Genomic DNA, 18,641 nt, shown 5'->3' on the forward strand with positions numbered 1-18,641 from the left:
AATTAAAGTTTTTTTCATTTTTGTAAAACATTAATTATTTATGTGAAAAAGGTTGCTTTGCAAATAGTTGATTACAATAGACAATGTATGGATAATTTATATAACACTTTGTTTTATACTCAGAGGCCTGATTCAAAGTTGAAGTTACTTTTATGCCTCTTTATGAAATAAATATGTATGAAAATGCACAATCCTATTGTGTTGAATTTCAGAATTTAAAATGAGCCGTGACTTTCTTGAGCTTGGGAACGGCTTAGGGAAGACATTTACTTTTTGTCCCACATCAGCTGAGGTGACATTTCTACTGTGACATGTTCAGGAGCTCATTCGAAACAAGGCGAGGAACGGTCAGAACTGCTGCCTCCTGGAAGAAGCTTATGCAATGATGTCTGCGCTCCCTCAGCGCTCGGAGAACACCCACCATGTCTCCATGATCGAGAACTATCCCGCCACACTGGAAGTACTTGGAGAGCCAGTAAGACAGGTATGTTGTCTTTAATTCCATTAGTTTACAAAGGGATTTACGGACATGGGTTTGCATTTTACAGTGTAAAATACCTTTCTGTGCTTTTTGTTTTACTCCAGGGACCCTTCCAAGTGTGGGAGGGAGCTCCGGGAATTAGGTCCTCTAGAGGTCACCACCGCCACGCCTTCCTCTTTAAGAACTACTGTATAATCTGCAAACCCAAGAGAGACAGCAACACTGATACACAAGCATATGTCTTTAAGAACATGATGAAGGTAGGACTTTTAATTTAGTTAACCTTTTGTTTTTGTTTTTTTGGTTACTGTCTTCTTTCCAGCCTTAATTATGTTCTCCATGTTCTTCATCTTTTTGCAGCTGAACGACATTGACGTGAACGAGACAGTGGAGGGCGATGACCGCGCCTTTGAAATCTGGCATGAGCGCGAGGACTCGGTGAGGAAATATACTTTGCAGGCTCGAACTGTCACCATCAAGAACTCCTGGCTGAGAGACTTCAGAGAACTGCAGCAGCGATTCAGCATGCCTGCGTGGAGTGAGTGGGACACAAACACACATGCCTATTTGTGATAAAAAATTTTTATGTGTCTTATTCTCTCTCTCTCATCCTTTTTAAATATTAGGTCCCCCTGACTTTGATGAAATTCTGGCAAACTGCACTGCAGAGCTGGGACAGACTGTAAAACTGGCCTGCAAAGTTACTGGAGTACCCAAACCTACAGTCACCTGGTACAAAGGTATGAAATAAAATACTATGTTTGTCGTAGTATTCTGTAACAAATGATATACTACTGTACAGACTGATATATTCTGAGTTCCTGTCAAATGTGACCAAATAATGTACTTGTTTTCATGTGGCGTATAGATGGACGTGCAGTGGAGGCAGATCCTCATCACATCGTCATTGAGGATCCTGATGGTTCTTGCACACTGATCCTGGACAACATGACAGCAGATGATTCTGGCCAGTACATGTGCTTTGCCACAAGCTCAGCTGGCAACGCTAGCACTCTCGGAAAGATCACTGTTCAAGGTAAGTGACATTGATAATGACTGTTTTCATTGGAAACTACATCACTTAAAGGGAGAGCTGTAATAATTCAGTCTTTGATGTTTTTGCAGTCATGGATTAGATTTACAAACATTTAATCCATTTTGTTGTTTTTCATGCAGTGCCTCCTCGTTTTGTGAATAAAATGAGGAACGCTATCTTTTTTGCTGGTGAGGATGCACAGTTTACCTGTGTCATACAGAGCGCCCCCAGCCCCAAGATCAGGTAAAGACATTTCACCTCTCTATGCTACTATAAAAAGCATTTGGATTCAGTTTAGTTTTCTTGGAGGTCTGTGACTCAGTGTGTGTTCATGTCTGTTCTGTGGCTTTGTGTCTGTGTTCAAGGTGGTTCAAAGATGGCAGACTTCTGACTGACCAAGAAAAATATCAGACCTACAGCGAGCTCCGTAGCGGGGTTCTGGTCTTGGTAATAAAAAACCTGACAGAGAGAGACTTGGGACACTATGAGTGTGAGGTTGGTCCAGCCTTATCAGTACAATACTCACATTATATTTGAATCGTGTGATGATTTAGAATATTTAATTCAGCTATATTACTTTGGTCTCAAACCTAATAACGTTAGTTCATGTCACTGAGCAACAAGAAGTCTTCTGTAAGAGTCTAAAAATAAATCCCCGTTGTTTCCAGCTGTCAAATCGTCTGGGCAGTGCCAAGTGTGCTGCTGATTTAGTCCTACCCTCTGCTGTGGCCCGAACTGGTGAACAGGCCATCACTATTGAAGGTAGGAACACACAGCTTTCAAGGTTCTGAAACACTACAAATGTTTAAATATGGATGCTATCTTACTATAGATGTTTACTTTTTTATTTTCACTTCCACTGCAGTGTGGACCAATTATTTGCCTTTTTATTTGTTTTTCAAACTCCATAGTTACTGAGCAGGAGACAAGAATACCAAAGAAAACCATCATCATGTAAGTGGGAAAGGGTTAAACTGACCCTCATGCATGAACTATAGTTGCTGTGTGTGGCTCTAGACATGAGTATGGAATGAAGCTTCATATTTTGATATCAGATGATTTACAGTGCAGTAGTTTGTGCGATTAAGATCATTTTTGTTGATTCTGTAGATATTGTTTAGTAAAACAAAGTATTGGCCTTGAGGAAATTCTAAGCTCCTCTGCATGTGTGCTCCTTCATCTGGCCCCATGTATGCATTGCCATGTAGTATTTAAAGCTGGAGTGCAAAGGATTCTGTCAGTGTGATGAGGACAAAAGGTTTGGCAGTCTTCACCAGAGTGTTGTCTTCTTTTAACAGCAACTTTATTATACACGCAGCTACTGTATGTGTCATTTTATGTTAATGGTTCAGTGTGTAACATTTAGCATGGTTTATTGGTAGAAATTGAATACACTACACCAAAATATTGTGGAAGTGTATAATCACTTTGGTTTTTAAAGCTTTAAAATGTTTAATATGTACTGTAGGCATTTGGCTTTGCTTTACAGAGGTTGCCAACTTTCTACAGCAGCCTGAAAGGATAAACCTGAAGAGAGTGCTTTTTGCATTTCGTAGCAGAAGCTTACTGTAATGAAAAGTATGGCTCCGCTCCTCATAAACCCAGTGCATGTAACCATATTTTATAACATCCGTAATCCATGCGATCCTCACCAGCTGATGGAAAACTCAACAAACTTGTTGATGACATCATTAGATGTCACTAATTCTGACACACTCTTCCTTTAAGTCAATTTTGTTCTTGTGGTAAAATTCTCCTGAAAGGTTTAAAAACATTTAAAAAAAAACTCTTCCATAAAGACAGAAATGTAAGAATACAGAACAGAATAGACCAAAAATATTCCTATTGCAATATTAAAAGGGGAACTTCGTCATTTTGGAGATCATATGCTAAATCATGCACATGTGACCGTGCATGTACCTTTCCATTTTTGAGGAGTTACTTTCCCACCATTAGTGATATAACTTGGCCTCACTTGAAACCCACGAGTGCTGATGATCAGGGTGACAGCTGCATGCAGTTTGGTGTCCTGTACCAAAGATCTACATCATTAACACTTGTGTTGTCTGTGGTCGTATTTCCGATCCAGTGAGGAGACAATAACCACTGTGGTGAAGAACCCTCGTATGAGGAGGCACAGATCCCCCGGTTTGACTCTTGTTGGGACCCACCGCTCTGAGACTTCCACCCCAGAGCCCCCGTCTGTCCGGGTAAGGAGGGTTCCCACTCCACGGAAGACAACCATTCCTACCCTTTATGTTACTCATGCTGAGGGTGCTGAAGCCAGAGTCATAGAAAGCAAGCCCCGGTGGGTTGAGGTCGAAGAGGTCATTGAGTACAAGGTGAATAAATCTCCCAGGCTCCCCAGGAGGAGAGGCGTCTCACCTGCAGTGTCTGATCGCGTAGCCACTCCATCCAGACCTAAAAGGTCTCCACCTGAAAACCCCAATGCTAACAATTCCAACAACAAGCTGGTGGAGCAGGCTCAGGCTGAGCTGCAGGCAGACGTCAGCAGTCAGCCCCTCTCCTGGGAAGAAGTGGAGGGTAATGCTAGCTCAGGTTCTTCAGCTGCAGAGCCACAAGAGCTCTCAACTGACCTCACTCCAGCTGGAGAGGACAGCGACGACCTGGACGATCAACAAACAGTCATCTTTGAACCCGATGATGAGGATAACGATCTCGATTTGTTCAGAAAGCAGGAACCAAAGGTCCTGAAACACGGAGACCGTGTTTTGACCCTCGAGGACCTGGAGGATTACGTACCAGAAGAAGGAGAGACCTACGGCTCGTCCAGTGTTGCTGCTGAAAAGCCATGCGAGATCTCTGTGTTGCAGCGGGAGATCGGCGGCTCCACTGTGGGACAGCCGGTGCTTCTCAACGTGGGGCGGCCTGTTGCTCCGCCGAGGCAGAGGAGCAGCTTCTTCGGCCGCTTCAAGGACCATCTCGCCAGTAACCTTCTCTCCTCCACTGTCACCCCAGTCAGCGGAACGCAGTCCAGGGTGGAGAGGCGCGTCCCGATCCAAGTGAGCCACGCCAACCTAGAAGTGAAGCCTTCATACTGCTCAGAGGTGCAGAGAGGTGAGGGCAGGCAGCAGAGCTTTAAAACCAAAGTGTCAACTCAGACCTACGGCTACACATCAGTGGGAAACCCAGTCACCCTTCAAATTAGAGATCAGAATTATCAGAACCAGTAGAAACGACAGTTTTTAAATTTGATACCACAAACCATCTTAGTCTTAAACAGACATTTCTACTTGCATAATGAAAAAAAAGCAGACGTATATTTACTGCATTTGACTGACCATTCCACTTTGAATCTTCCTGTCAGAAAATAAGCTCACCCTCTTTTTTTTGGTCAAATGGATTTGACTGGTCGAGGTGACAACTGCCATACGTATACACCTATACAATGTGGCCGTGATGGACAGAAGCTAAGAAACTATGGTTTAACATTTCACTGATAATGAGCTTGATAATATAATGAATTATACCACCCGATCCATACATTATCCTCACTGACAACTATTTATAATCGAATAGGTTTAGAGTAGATTTTCTGGTTTTAATTGCCTTTTGCACTTTTGCAGTGCTTTGGTCAAGCGTTAACTCACTACTAATGTAGTCATGATGACATGTTTTCAGTATTACTCATTTAATTTATTTAAATATGCGACACTGATAGTGGAAAATTGACCGCAGCAGTGTGCTGACTGGGCTGTTGCTCTAAGCTTAACAGTCAAATTATCATCAAACAATGAATTGCTTGGTGAGCAGCTTTATGACATTTCTACAAGCAAATCATTTAGTTGAGCCTACAACCTCTCTCTCGTCAGATCTCTGACGGTGCCCGACTGCCCGTTTACAGATGTCTTGCAAATTAATTGTGACATCTGTTGATTGCAGTGCGATGACCTGTGCACTCACAGGGACTTTCATATGTATGTGATAAGATTATTTAGACGAGTGACTGCATGTGTTTGCTTTCCCCAAAGCAAATGGGGTTTATCTGAAGTGATGTGACCTGTTGCGTCATGTTTGATTTTAAGCAAATGTTTGAGCTAAGTGTTGAGGCTCACAGAATTTTACTACCTTTTCAATGCAATTTAAAGAAGAGTGGCTCTAGCAAGTGCCTCTTTAAATGACGTGTGGTGCTGTTCATAGGTGTTTTAGTCACAAGGATGATGGTTTATATTAAAAAAAAAGCACTAATGGATGATGATTGCTTGTACTGTACATGTGTAGTTTTTGAAATCATGAGTGTTACGTATAAATTAAATAAATGTATTAAATAATGACTACTGTGTTTTACGCTTATTTGTTGCACATTAAAAAAAACAAATCTCCCAGTATTGCTTTTTAAAATATTTAATGGACTTTCAACAGGTAACAGTCATATATATTTAATGGACATAATTTTCCCACAACAAGTGGAGTATTGTGGTAGCTGGTTAGGTGAAATGGCAAACCAGAGGACTGAGGGCTTCTCTATAAATATGATATAGCATAATTATTTCTACATTGTCATTGTAATAACAGGAACAGAAAATGAATCGGAAGGAAAATAGGTGTTACAAGATGCCTGTATTGTGTATATACATATGGAATATAAATATTTTCTTCCAGGTACAATGATATTTACTCGGTGCTTGGTTGTAAGCAATATTAAAAAAGAAACATGCCATTTTGTTTTGTCTCCAAATTAAAATGCTCCTCTTTCTTTTCTTTTTTTTTAGAAATTAGTCCACAGAATGCCATTTTACCAGACACCTGAAGCTGCAAACTGAAAATGCTACACAATATAAAATGTTTTAAAAATATACAACTATAAAATAAGCAGTTGAATTGTCACCTCCCCCCACCCGCCCCGGGCATGAGATGTACTACTGATGTTGTTCCAAGCTATAACTTTTCCATGTCTCTCGTAGGAATTAATCCTGCTACAGCACATCAGTACTTAACTCTTATACTGCAAACCAAACTTTAATGGAGTTATTATTAGCACATTATGTTAACTAAAGTAGAGTAACAGATTTAACCAGTACTGGGATAGTTATGTTAACAGCACAGTTGACATGCATGTATTCCTTCTTGTAAGTAAACAACTTCCATGTTTTCCAGAGAACAGCTAAAAGGTGAAGTTTCCCTCCTGAGCCTGAGAGCTGAGTGACTCTCTACTATTTCACGATCAGAAAAAAAAAAGCATAAGCATAACTTGCTGCCAGTAACCAGGACATCTGATTTGTCATACTCTTGACAAACTAGTTAAATGGATGGAATGAGTTACATTTGTGTTGGTTCATGTCGACGTCCAGTGTTCTGTAAATGGTGTTCAGAGAACTCTACCAGTCGCATATCAAGTACGGATTGTTGGAGTTAGTTTTTTTTCTTCTTCATAAAACTGAAATTAAAAAATATATAAAGCACTCTGCTGGTAAAAAACAAAACAAAACAAAAAAGTGTTCCACTGAACAGTATGGTATCATCTGCTGTACTTCTAAACATGATGTGAAACCTACACAGATGGTCATCTGTGGGAATGTACACGACTGGAATGGAGGTCTTTGTTTTTGCTTTGGTGCGGGGAGAGGAGGAGGAGGAGGAGAGGCTGGACAGGACTATGAGTTGTCGGGACGCTGCGGTCTCCTACGAAGACATGTTTGTTTTCTTGACCTGGTCGATTTCCTGGAGAAAGAGAATTTTACAATCTTTCAATTACAGGCAGTTCAATCTGATTTTCTGGTGGACATTTAAAAGGTCCGGTGTGTAACATTTAGAGGGTTTATTGGCAGGAATTGAATATGCATTAGTATGTTTATGTAAGTGTATAATTGCTTTAAAATTAAACTCCTTTCGTTTTTCATGACTAAGAAAAAGCCTTTTAACTGCAAAGGAGTAGAAATTAGCAAAGAGAGTTGCCAAAGAGTGTTTACATCCTTTCTGGTATGCAACAGCCACAGCTGGGGAGTATATCCAATTTTGCATCTCAATAAAATAACGTCTCCCACTCACAACAATATCTAAGTAGAGCTTCGATGCACTCTGCACATTCTTCCTCTTTTATTTCTCTCTTCCTGTCACTCACAGACCAGCCAACACAATTTCCGTCAAATAGTCATTTAAGCTTTTTATTTCTTCAGATATCAACTTGCGCCATTTACAGTACACATGGCAAAAGATATACATGTGCAAAGGCGTTAAATGTAGACTGTTCCTCGCACTAGTTTTGTTTTTAGCCAAGAGCATTTTCCAAATATAATGCAGCCCTACTTTCAATCAAAAAGTGTGGGAAATTGCAATAGCAACTCACCTCATTGAGAGCACTTTTTAACACCTTGTAAGCATCCTCCAAATTATCATTGACAATTATAACATCGAATACGCCAGGTTCTTTACCTGAGGAAAAATAAAAAAGATCAGCACTGAACTCTGAAACTTCTGAGTAATTTACAAATTTCAACACTTACCAATCTCCATATCCACCTTGGCTGCACGCAAACGCTTCTGGAGGCTCTCCTCCGACTCCGTTTTTCTGTCTCTCAGACGGTTTTCCTGAAAAAGTTAAATCCACAAACAGGCAACAATGAATAGAATGAATCCAGGATTCTTTACGGAAAATATAAAAAAAACCTGTTCAACTGAGAGAAAATGAAAACTCAAAATCACATCCACAAACAAAGCGTTTTCTTATGTTCTCACCAAGACTTCCATGGATGGTGGCTGGATGGAGATGTACAGGGGATTGAGGTCTGTTTCTTTGATGTTCTTCACCCCCTGCATGTCAACGTCCAGTATACAGATGAGGTTCTGGGCCTGGACTTTTTGCACAGCGGCTTTACTCGTCCCGTACATGTTTCCGGAAAACTCTGCGCTCTCGATGAAATCTCCTCTCTCGACGCCTGCCTTCATCTCCTCCCGTGTAACATAATGGTAATCTAAACCCCGAAAAAAGGACACAAATTGAACATAAACATGACATAGCTCATCGATTGAAATTGTTTGAAGTTAGCACGGTCATGACTGAAGAGGAGTTATATTGTGTACCTTTGCCATTCACTTCTCCAGGTCGAGGATTTCTTGTTGTATCTGAGGAAGGATAAAAACATTTTGGTTACAGTCTGCACTACTTTTTAAACCACAGCTAAAACTTAACAGTTGATTAATATAAAAGTCGCCCGTAACACACCAATTAAGCAAAAATATGAAAAGATGAAATTATTCGATTGGGGGAAAATCTCTATTCCATCTATTCACATGAGAAATCAGTAGCTATCCTTATTATCTTATTGTCCACACACTTACGGGAGACGCTGAACCCAAAGACGTTGTCATATTCCTTCATGAGCTTCTTGAGCAAAGTGCTCTTCCCTGCACCGGACGGGCCGCTAAACACCACAGGCCTGGGTCCAGCCATTGCTGAAAGAGAGGGAGAGTGTTAGCGTTTGAAACCACGAGGCTGAGGCTGGAGAGATGATGCTTTACCACTGGAAGCGTATAGCATGAGTCATCGCAGGATGACATTCATTCATTTTAAAGATGTCAGTGTCAACGCATTAGAGCCAATAATTAAGTGTGGACGTGCCTTGCCCCAGTGGGACCAACACAATGAAATGATAAGTCAGCAGCACTCGGACCAAAATATCTCCCACAGGAGTGGAGGAAATGTTAGGTGAGCAAGTGGTGAGGTTACCATGGTGCTGTAGAGGAACAGACACTCAGCGCCCTCTTAGGAGGAATTGTACGGTTGGGCAAACACTTCTGTGGCTGCAATAGTGACGCGAAAAGCAGCCTTTTTTTAGTCAGCCGTCTGAACTCTGTCTGTTCCAGGGATTCAATTGGTAGCGAACACAAGAAACACAGAAAACCATGATGTGCAACATGTGGTGGCCCTTACACCTGACATTAACAGATGACAGCTGTGAGGAGTGAAAGCTCCACATCCAGCAGCATTGAATCCTAACAGTACAGACACAGAAAAAGTGTCCTCACTACTTTGTTTTCAACACGCTGGAAAAGTTCCCACCTGTGAACAACCAGCCATTTGGGAATTAAAATAGCAAGTCTAGACAACTCTCCATGTCAATTCTGGCCTTGTGAGGCCAAACAGAGTGCAGCTGGAGGGATGGCATGGCATATATGACACCTACAGTATATGCCATCTTTGGATACACGTTTGCTTTGCTTGCTAATGTAAAACCTAAATGCTAACTGCTTAGCTGAAACGATGAATTGGTGTCAAGTGCAGGGTGTGGAATCTCCTTTATCAGGAAGTCCAGCCGGTTCCACGTATGTCTTTCTAGTAAAAAAATGTCTCCACCTCCAGAGCTGGTATCGTATACCGGCAGTCAGTCAGGAGGAAAACAACATGACTCGCTTTAACCCCAAATCATACAATCAGCAGAGAAAGTGTATATCTGTTAGTACATTTGTCTTTTATAGGTAAGCTGCTCAGATAAAGAATCAAGTAGTAGTTTTCTTTTCCTCCTTACCTTTCCTCTTTACACACAGAGTGCAAACAGACAGGATATTTGAGTGAGAAGGGAGGGTGTGTGACTGTTAAACACGGTGCAGATGGGAGGAGGGAAAGAGAGGGGCAGGGCCACATTAATACACTTTGTCACCAGAGAAATTCAACATTTTAGTAAATAAAATGTTACAAATTACACAATGATCTGATGTTGCAGACTCAATAGAAAAGTTGTCTCAGACTAAGACAAACCATTCCTTTATTTTATTGTATATTTTTAGTTTTCAGTAACTATGGGCATCTATCAGACATTAGTAATAGGACACATGTTACAGTTGTGTTACTAAAACAACTACAGTCAAGGCCTACTATCCACCATCATATATAGCGGTTATATGGCTATGACTTAGAGCAATATCAGGTATCAAGACGTTGACAGTTAATCCAGACATGAGGTATTTCATAAGACGTGCTCCTGACATGCAGTAAATCACAAAGAAAAACGTTTAAATCAGCCTAATCTGCACTGGACGTCTGGACTTTGTCTCTCCTCTGTGGACTCTCATGGAAAAGACTAAAATCAAACATTATGAGCTGAGCTGTCTCGTCTCCAGGCAAACCAGATACAGTGAGGTTGTGTTTGCAGCTGCAGATGACAAGTCATTCTCCATCGCCTCTTGAATGCTTCATGTAAACAGAAACGTGGCTAATTAAAGCAACAAGAGTTCTGAGCTCAGTGAAGGAGTCTTAAAATGTTTCAGAGTCCATCTGTAAAGACAAATATCCTGTTCTATTTTTGGAAACAAAAGTGGCTGCAACAGACACAGATGTATATCCCAGTGTATTCCACAGCAATACAAGAAAAATAACACATTCACATTTGACAAACTACGGCCAATAAATGTTATTTGCCATTTGTGAGTGAATTGGTGAATGGTAAAACTGTAGCGTAAAGCAGCTTTATCAAGACTAGAAAAGTGCTATATAAATACAAACCATTTTGTTTAATGTAATTAATAATTTTGCTGATCCATCAATCATTTCATATCAAGAAAAATACAAAATTATTGCACTGAGATACAGTATCATTTAGGGCTGCTGCAATGATTAACCAGTTCATAATCGATAACTATTTTTTATAGTCAATTAATTAGTTTGAGCTCTGTGAATATGTATTGGTTTCTTTTAGGGCTGCACCGACTAATCATGTTTTTTTTTTGTTTTTTTTAAATAGTGTTTTTGAACAATTATTTCTCTGAGTTTTTAGCTTCTTAAATGTCTCAGGTTTCTTTGCGCCAGGTAACAAAGACATTAGTATAAAACTAAGTAACTTTGGTTTGTCGACAAAAGACACTTAAAAACGTCACTATTCTTGGGTTGAGGGGGGAAAATAATAAAAGTTTTATGGACCAAACAACAAATTGATTGATCGAGAAAGTAATCGACAGATTAATTGATTATGAAATTAAGAGTTAGTTCCTTACATTGCCACGTGGAAAGTGTCTTTTGCTCGTGTCCACAACAAATATGGATGGTAGGGCTAAGAGTAATAACAGTCCTGAAAAGAACAGGTTTTTTTTTTTTACATGGTGCTCAGGGAGGGAAACTTCCTACTTAACAATGAACACAATTAAGACACGCTTTTTATTTCTTATTAACCACGTGCAGCTCCCACTCACTAACACAAGACCCAGTGTTTCCAACTCAGATTGGAGCTGCATGACAGAAAATGAGAGACGTGACTCGATTACCCACGTGAGCTGACACTGATTGGACACTGCACTGTGCTTGTAAACTCTCATGTGATTGATGTTTGCCTTAAGCAAAGTTTAAGTCATATGAAATCTATTAGCATTCAGATATGGCAGGCTAGGTGTGCTGTTCTGAAACTGAGACGACGTGTTGATTATTGGATCCTCGTTACATGAATCAGTAATCGCTTTTTAATAAAGAAATACCATTTTCATGGTTCCGTGTTCTTAGATGTGATGAGACCATTTCAATAGACAAAACTGTCTATTGACAGTGAAAACACTTGGCCGTTTAATCTGGAATAAATGGAATACTGTATGTTAGGTTTTTGGGGGTTATATTTTCTCATTCAATTGAATGCTGTAACAATTACTCGAATAACAATCATTTCTTTGCATCATATAACAAAGAAATCACTAAAAACTGAATAATTTTAGTTTGTGGACAAAACAAGACATTTGAGAACATCATAATTTCCAGGTTTAGGAAACACTGTAGTCAAAATATGACTAACTAGGCACTTTCCATTTACTATTACGGCGTGAGAGTTATGAGTGTCTTTACTATAAGATTATCTGACGGATAAAAACAACTAACAAAGTTCACTTTGACTAACTGGAAAGAGCAATAAAAGCACAACTTTGAATCACTAGAAGAAGAGAATGCACCACTTGTGCCATGTGCAGTGATTCATTGGATTTTTTTTTCATTGCAGTATTACTGTGTAAAAACATAACAATCATATGGAAATATGTTGAGTTAAACATGGAGATTTTAAAATACTGCCTCAACACACACTCACATAATGTTTACACTGTGATTTTACTGTACTGAGCTTATGTCCAGTTGATTTTGTATAAACTTCAAACATATTTTTACACAAACATTGTGTTATATTGTGCCTTGCAATCAAATAAATACCACTGACTTTATAAAAATGACCTGGACTTGATTAAATTAGCATATAACGTACTGGATGAAAATACTGTATCTTTCCTGTTAGTTCCACAGCTATCCATACAATTATACATAATAATTTTTTTCCTAAACCACTGTTTTGCATGCAGAACTTTCACGTGTGTCTTTGCGTTGTTATTGTGTTAGTAACACAATAACAACGTACTGTGTTACAATGGGAATAGTAACACAGTGTTACTATTCCCATTGTTTGATTACTTGTTCCACCACTGGATTTACAAGAACTACTAATAAGAAAGGACACAGCCCCCCACTTTTTTTTACAAACACAACAAAGATCCACAGTATATACAGGTAAACCAAACCACATGCTCTTACACGGCAACGATGTAGACAACGGGCTGGAGACAGTGAGGGACATCGACGGCTGTCTCTTAGCTAGTGATGCCACTGACATGTTTGCAGCATAAACACAATTTTTAAAAAAAACATGAGAGAAAAACCGACAACCTCCCTCTTACCTGAAAAGAACCTGGAAAAGAACCTCATGTACATCGGGATAAACGTTGGTCTAAGACTGCAGGGTCGCGTCTGGAGGGTTTACTCCCTCCTCTGCTGCCATCGGGAAACCGGGGCCGCCTACGTCATCACTGAGGGTCTATTATTGTGTGACGTCGGGAATGTGCGACGAAAGTTTAGCCTGATTCGAGCTTAATTTTTTAGAACCCCAGATTTTTTTAAAAAAAACAAAAGACGGACGCAAAATACCTGGGCCAGTCGTGCGCGAGTTGTTTTTTTCAAAGTGTTTATTTTTTTCGACCGTTGAACAGACTACAAAGGCAAGCTTAACTGAAAAAAACTATTCTACAGTAAACGTCTTGCGCTCCGTCCACATTTATAAACGCGACCCACAAACAGTCCTCGGTTAGTGTTTCTTCATCACCAAAGAACTTCCGACCAACGCGTGGAAGTTACCGCAAAATTTCCCGGATGAGGCCGGCCTGTCTGTCTGACCATCTGCGCCGCTAACGTGGCTACACGTTAGCTTGCCAAACAACGCACTTCTGTCCAAACTCTAAAAGTGACCAAGTAAAAATGTTCGGCTCAGCGAGAGCAGGAGGGATCCGAGGAGGCCAGGACCAGTTCAACTGGGACGACGTGAAAGTCGATAAACACAGGGAAAATTATCTCGGTAAGTGTGAAAGTCTGCTATCTGCGCTAACCACAGATGCTAATGTTACCGTCTGCTAACGCTCAACCAACTCAGCAGGACATTTAAATTCGCACATTTAAAAAAAACACACAATTATCGACACACAACCTTTTCCATTAGTTTCCATGTGCAAGTATTCATTTTGGTTTAGCTTCCAGATTAATTATAAAGTTAATTTCGTTTCTTCTTGTGCCCTAATTTAACATGCGCATTAAAAGTTGCTGTGAAATGCTCGCAATCATGTAATACCCGTTATAAATACCTTTCATTGTCGACTCCCTCATTCCAATGTCTGAGCGGGTCTTTTAGTTCGGATTCTGTTCCGTATGTCCAGTCTACAGTCTGTCGTTCCTGGCTTTCGTTGCTCACCCTTTTCTTTTCTGAGGCACATACGTAATCTCTACGAGAGGAGGCCACGCTGCTGCCAACACATGTCAACCTTGAGCTACCCGGCTACGACCACGAGAGATAACCGTGACAATTACACTGGAACATCTGAATTTTCACAAAAAATGCAGTTATTGTCCTCTTACCTAGTAGTGCTTATGCTGTTGCCTTTGATCGTGTCTGCCCACTCAGTCCAGTCCATTTCCTATGGGAGGAACGTTTTCTTAAAGTTTAATACTATTTCAGAAACGTATAAAGGAATAGGAAAAAATAAAATACTAGTGAGAATGTACTGTACCAAACTAACGATTTGATGTATATGTTGAAATCAGTTGAAAATTGTTGGAGGGAAACTAAGGGTGAAGTCCACATCAAACCATACAGTGATTCTGGATGGTCACATTAATATCTACCAGCTTCAGTATACAGAGCTGTTCACCCACAAAAAATAACTCAACTGCTTTGTTTTAGAATGTAGCTAATTTCAGCTGTGTTAAATATTTTTGTCGTTTAGCGTAAACTTGTGCTTGAAGAAATCTGATGGGCATTTTCCCTGTTGTCTGAGGTCATTTTTGACATTGATGAATTACTGTGTTAAAGAAAGAAATTACATTTTGATGGCTAATTAAAACAGCTGTGTATTACGTTACATCATGTTACATAAAATGTCAAGTGAATTAATTAATCTGGTGACATCTTCTGGAGTTGTTCCACAATAATTAGACTGACTAATTATTATCAGATGAATTCCTGAATTCCAGGAGGAACTAGTTAAAATGGGTATGAAATGTTGCTGTCAACCACTTTTTCTCAAACACACCAAATTCTGTGTTACCAGGAAACTCATTGAAGGCACCAGTAGGACGATGGCAAAAAGGCAAAGATCTGACATGGTATGCAAAAGACAAAAAAGGTGGTGCAGCTCCATCCAAAGCTGATGAACTTGCTGCGGTCAAGGCTGCAGAGCATGAGGCACTGATGGCTGCACTGTATGTATAACTTCCTTCAAAAGAAACTGGTAACTGGTAGACACTGGGTCATAAAATAATCAATTTATATTTTTTGTTCTGAATCTAGAGGCCACAAGACTATAAAGAGACAACCAACTGGTCTGACTAAAGAAGTATATCACTTTGATGCTTGAAAGTCTTGTTTAAATAATTTCACTGCTTTGAAAATATAGAATAATGTGAATTTTATCCCAATCACCAGGATCTTGCAGATGTTTACAGGAGAGAAGGGGCCGATGGTGAAGAGAAAGATGTGGATCGTGTGTCAGGCTTGGGAAGCTCTAGGTAAATACGTTATCTGGGATTTTAGTCAGAAAACATGTTTTTCTGGATGTTCAAGTTGTCGCTGATCTTCATGCACTGTGTAAAGTGTTTTTGTTTACTATGTACAGTGCAGGGTCAAGAAAAATGGTGCTGTCCCAAAAAGAAAAGGAGGCTGCTAAAATGGGCTTACCAGTTTTTACAGTAATTATTTTTTCTATGCATTTTAAATGTTACTAAACAGAGGAATGTTATCCCAGTAAGTGTGAAAGGTAAAGTAAAGGCACACTGTCTTTACAGCACTACAAGACTGAGGGATGTCCAGAAACCACAGGAACAGCTGAGACTGTAGGAAAACCAGAATTGGAACAAAGGTTTGTATGTGTATGTGTGTGTGTATACAGGATGAACAAATATACTGGGCAAATGTGACCCTGCATCCTATTAATTGAGTAATGATCACTGCTTTTTAAAAAAAAAACATAGACATGAGAGCAAAAAGAAAAAGAAAGAAAAGAAGAACAAGAAGGAGAAAAAGAAGAAGGAAAAGAAGAAGAAAAGGCAAAGACGAGACTCGTCCTCCTCAGATTCGAATGATGACAGAAAGAGGTTAGTTACTCCTCACAGCTCTTATCCAGTACCTGTCTCATAAGGATGGACAGTATAACATGTTTTACTTCAAACTATGACTTGAAAACAGATGCACTTACTTTTGAAAGTAAGGCATTAGAAGTTCTGTCACGCTTTTGTGACCGAAATCAGAACCTTTCCTCTGTTGGCACTAGAGGGCACCAAGGCACTGTCCTACCTAAAGCAACCGGAAGCATGACCTTTTAAAATTTGGCAAACATGTGTCCTAAGGATGTAGATATCACAGATGCATCCCACATTATAGATGTATCCCAAGGTAATAAAGGTCATGAATCAAAAATTTGACACTTACAAAAAAAGTAATGTAATTATTTGTGCTTTAGAATTTGTGATGGCAACAGAGGATTTGTATGACAGAAGACATACAGAAATGTGTCAGCACTGCAGCCAGTGGTGTTCAGTTCCAGCTGCTATGTCACTGTAAAAGCTGATTAGGCAGTTACTTCTTCCCCAGCCTCACACCATCTTTGATCCCCACCACAGCACCAGTCATTGATTGTTTGTTTCCTTTTACTCCTCAGACACAGAAAGGACCACCACCATCATAATCCATCATACCGTAGTCAGAGTGGAGCCAGACCCCATGACAGCCATTCAAGGGGGGGAGCAAAAGCCGAGCGAGAGCCCTCCCACCCTTATCATCGACAGCGGCAGCATGACACAGACTCCTCTGATGGGGGGTCCCCTGTCTCCCGTAACCCTGCCAGCCACAAGATGGCCCCTGCTGGTGCAGCACAAAGCCACAGGCGGCGCCACGACACAGACTCTGACAACTAATGTCCCTCCCCCCAATTCAAAGACGCTTAATGTGACCAGAGCAGCTCTACAGCAACTCAACCAACTTGGAGTCTGAAGACCTCATTTACCCTTCACAACCAAACAGACTGAGGAGACAGGTTGAAATGTCGGACAAACAGGCTTTGACCTTATGTTTTATTTTTTTTGCACACAGTGAGATAGTCAGTTGGTCATTTGACACTGGGGTGTTTGATTCAAACACCCGGAACCTCGGTGGTGTCATACGTGGTTGATTTAAAAAAAAAATAATAATTTTTTATAAATTCATGAGACAAATAATGATAGCTGTAATAGTTGTACATTTTTCTTTCCATGGCTTGCCCTGCTAGCTGTTGAGGAAATCTGATAAATATGTTTGACTATAAACATGGTCCCCATTGGAACATTTCTTGTGTGCCATTTGATTTTTCTGGAAAAGACCTAATGCTTATTGTATCTTTAGTTTAAAAATAAAAGAATAAAAAATCGGACAAAAAGTGTCAGTTACATGAAAGGTGTGTATTTTTTAAGGGTATCGTACAGGTACAATAAATTGGTATGCATACTGTATAGCTGTTAAGTCCTCAGATTGGATTGGATTGGATTTGGCACAGACATTTTTAAAGGTCACAGTAAATTGTGTCACAAGCATCGTACATCCGTCAGTAGTGTCAATGTAAAGAAATCTGTTGCTACTTTACTGAAAATCCCTGAGGATGCGGTTTGATGTTTTTCCATCCTTATACTATATTAACCGTGGTTCTTGAACTACCGGGCATTTCTGGCCATTTTCCTTGACTCAGCCATGTTAGCGCTACTTAATCCCTCAGTGATCTAGGTTGAGCTCCCTGACTGGGTATGATACCATTGGAATGCTCTCCACTGGTCATAATAGAGTGTTGTGTTTGTGTTTGCCTTGAATTGGTCTGAAAGAGGGTATTCTGCTGGCTGGCACCTGGGGGGTGCACTAAAAAAGAGCAAGGCATTCTTAAAAGAGAGTGCAAAAACCCAGGCTGGTCCTTTTATATGGCCGAGTACCATTAGACTGCCACACACAAACCAAGCTGATGGAGCAGCAGGAGAGGAAGCAGACAAAGCTACCCCATGAGGGACCCAGAACTCGAGCTCCCTCTCTTTCCACTACGACCTTACTCTCCTGCCATGTTTTATAGGCTCGGCTGCATTAACCACGGCAGCCTAATCAACCTGCAGGAATGCCCTGACACAATGTGAACCAGGGTGTGCTCTCCACGTTACTGCTTTAACCCCAACATTGGGTGGATTCCATCACCATGTGGCATCCCACTTCTTCCTGGGTCAAAGGGTGATCACCTCCAGCAGTTCACATTGACATCAAGTAGTAAGTCTGTGGTTAGATCACAGCATTGTTTCCTAAAGCGTATCAGTTATTTTCATAATCTGTCCATGAATTTCATATTGATATGTTGTTTTGACAAGGCCATGTATTTTGGTGCCATTTGGCTTGTGGCGAGATTATGCAAAAACCCTCTGAACTGATTTTCTTGAGACTTGAGTCTCAAGTGGAGTGTAGGCCAAAGACAAACTCTTTAACTTTTTGGAGAAGATATGAGAAACATGATAGATTAGGGTTTCTCTAACCTGGTCCTGGGGATCCACTACCCTGTTTTAGATTTTTTCCGCTCCAACACACCTGATTCAAATTGTCAGCT

The 18,641-nt window shown here is 40.3% G+C and overlaps 3 protein-coding genes across 6 annotated transcripts in view; 2 read left to right on the forward strand and 1 right to left on the reverse strand.

Moving 5' to 3' along the window:
* Window positions 1-5,812, forward strand: part of obscnb (obscurin, cytoskeletal calmodulin and titin-interacting RhoGEF b) — a 53,024-nt gene extending 47,212 nt beyond the window's left edge. Inside the window, exons 74-83 of the mRNA XM_044036145.1 lie at window positions 320-484; window positions 586-741; window positions 842-1,019; window positions 1,108-1,221; window positions 1,350-1,517; window positions 1,658-1,760; window positions 1,883-2,012; window positions 2,186-2,279; window positions 2,429-2,471; window positions 3,607-5,812. Coding sequence (XP_043892080.1) covers window positions 320-484; window positions 586-741; window positions 842-1,019; window positions 1,108-1,221; window positions 1,350-1,517; window positions 1,658-1,760; window positions 1,883-2,012; window positions 2,186-2,279; window positions 2,429-2,471; window positions 3,607-4,711 — 2,256 coding nt within the window. The 3' untranslated portion in view covers window positions 4,712-5,812. The remainder of the gene's footprint in view (window positions 1-319; window positions 485-585; window positions 742-841; window positions 1,020-1,107; window positions 1,222-1,349; window positions 1,518-1,657; window positions 1,761-1,882; window positions 2,013-2,185; window positions 2,280-2,428; window positions 2,472-3,606) is intronic.
* Window positions 5,813-5,866: 54 nt separating this feature from the next.
* On the reverse strand, window positions 5,867-14,451 carry LOC122775928 (guanylate kinase-like). 4 transcript variants are annotated; one of them, XM_044036197.1, is made up of 7 exons: window positions 14,398-14,451; window positions 8,817-8,930; window positions 8,559-8,600; window positions 8,214-8,449; window positions 7,982-8,066; window positions 7,825-7,910; window positions 5,867-7,199 (listed from the first exon to the last, which is right to left on the reverse strand). In XM_044036197.1, the coding sequence occupies exons 2-7, from the start codon at window positions 8,926-8,928 to the stop codon at window positions 7,161-7,163; spliced, it is 600 nt and encodes a 199-aa protein (XP_043892132.1). In that variant the 5' UTR covers window positions 8,929-8,930; window positions 14,398-14,451; the 3' UTR covers window positions 5,867-7,160. The 4 variants fall into 4 exon arrangements, with proteins under 4 accessions (XP_043892132.1, XP_043892114.1, XP_043892105.1 ...); XM_044036179.1 differs by lacking the exon at window positions 14,398-14,451 and adding an exon at window positions 14,127-14,293; XM_044036170.1 differs by lacking the exon at window positions 14,398-14,451 and adding an exon at window positions 13,173-13,286.
* lg1h1orf35 (linkage group 1 C1orf35 homolog) lies at window positions 13,327-17,453 on the forward strand. Its single transcript, XM_044036158.1, has 8 exons — window positions 13,327-13,843; window positions 15,090-15,240; window positions 15,329-15,374; window positions 15,464-15,546; window positions 15,654-15,726; window positions 15,823-15,896; window positions 16,009-16,131; window positions 16,695-17,453. Exons 1-8 carry the CDS (start codon window positions 13,747-13,749, stop codon window positions 16,948-16,950), a joined length of 903 nt encoding a protein of 300 aa, XP_043892093.1. The 5' UTR covers window positions 13,327-13,746; the 3' UTR covers window positions 16,951-17,453.
* Window positions 17,454-18,641: the final 1,188 nt, after the last annotated feature.

This window comes from Solea senegalensis, linkage group LG1 (genome assembly GCF_019176455.1).
Source record: "Solea senegalensis isolate Sse05_10M linkage group LG1, IFAPA_SoseM_1, whole genome shotgun sequence".
Lineage (NCBI taxonomy): Eukaryota > Metazoa > Chordata > Actinopteri > Pleuronectiformes > Soleidae > Solea > Solea senegalensis.

Excerpts from the sequence above, each read along its gene's own strand:
- LOC122775928 (XM_044036170.1), bottom strand. The coding sequence starts at position 13,206 with ATGTACATGAGGTTCTTTTCCAGGTTCTTTTCAG. Across the intron at positions 8,601-8,816 it reads CTTTGGGTTCAGCGTCTCCC|ATACAACAAGAAATCCTCGA; the intron begins GTAAGTGTGTGG and ends ATCCTTCCTCAG. Across the intron at positions 7,911-7,981 it reads CAAGGTGGATATGGAGATTG|GTAAAGAACCTGGCGTATTC; the intron begins GTAAGTGTTGAA and ends ATTTTTCCTCAG.
- lg1h1orf35 (XM_044036158.1), top strand. The coding sequence starts at position 13,747 with ATGTTCGGCTCAGCGAGAGCAGGAGGGATCCGAGGAGGCCAGGACCAG. Across the intron at positions 15,547-15,653 it reads TCAGGCTTGGGAAGCTCTAG|TGCAGGGTCAAGAAAAATGG; the intron begins GTAAATACGTTA and ends TACTATGTACAG. Across the intron at positions 16,132-16,694 it reads TCGAATGATGACAGAAAGAG|ACACAGAAAGGACCACCACC; the intron begins GTTAGTTACTCC and ends TTTACTCCTCAG.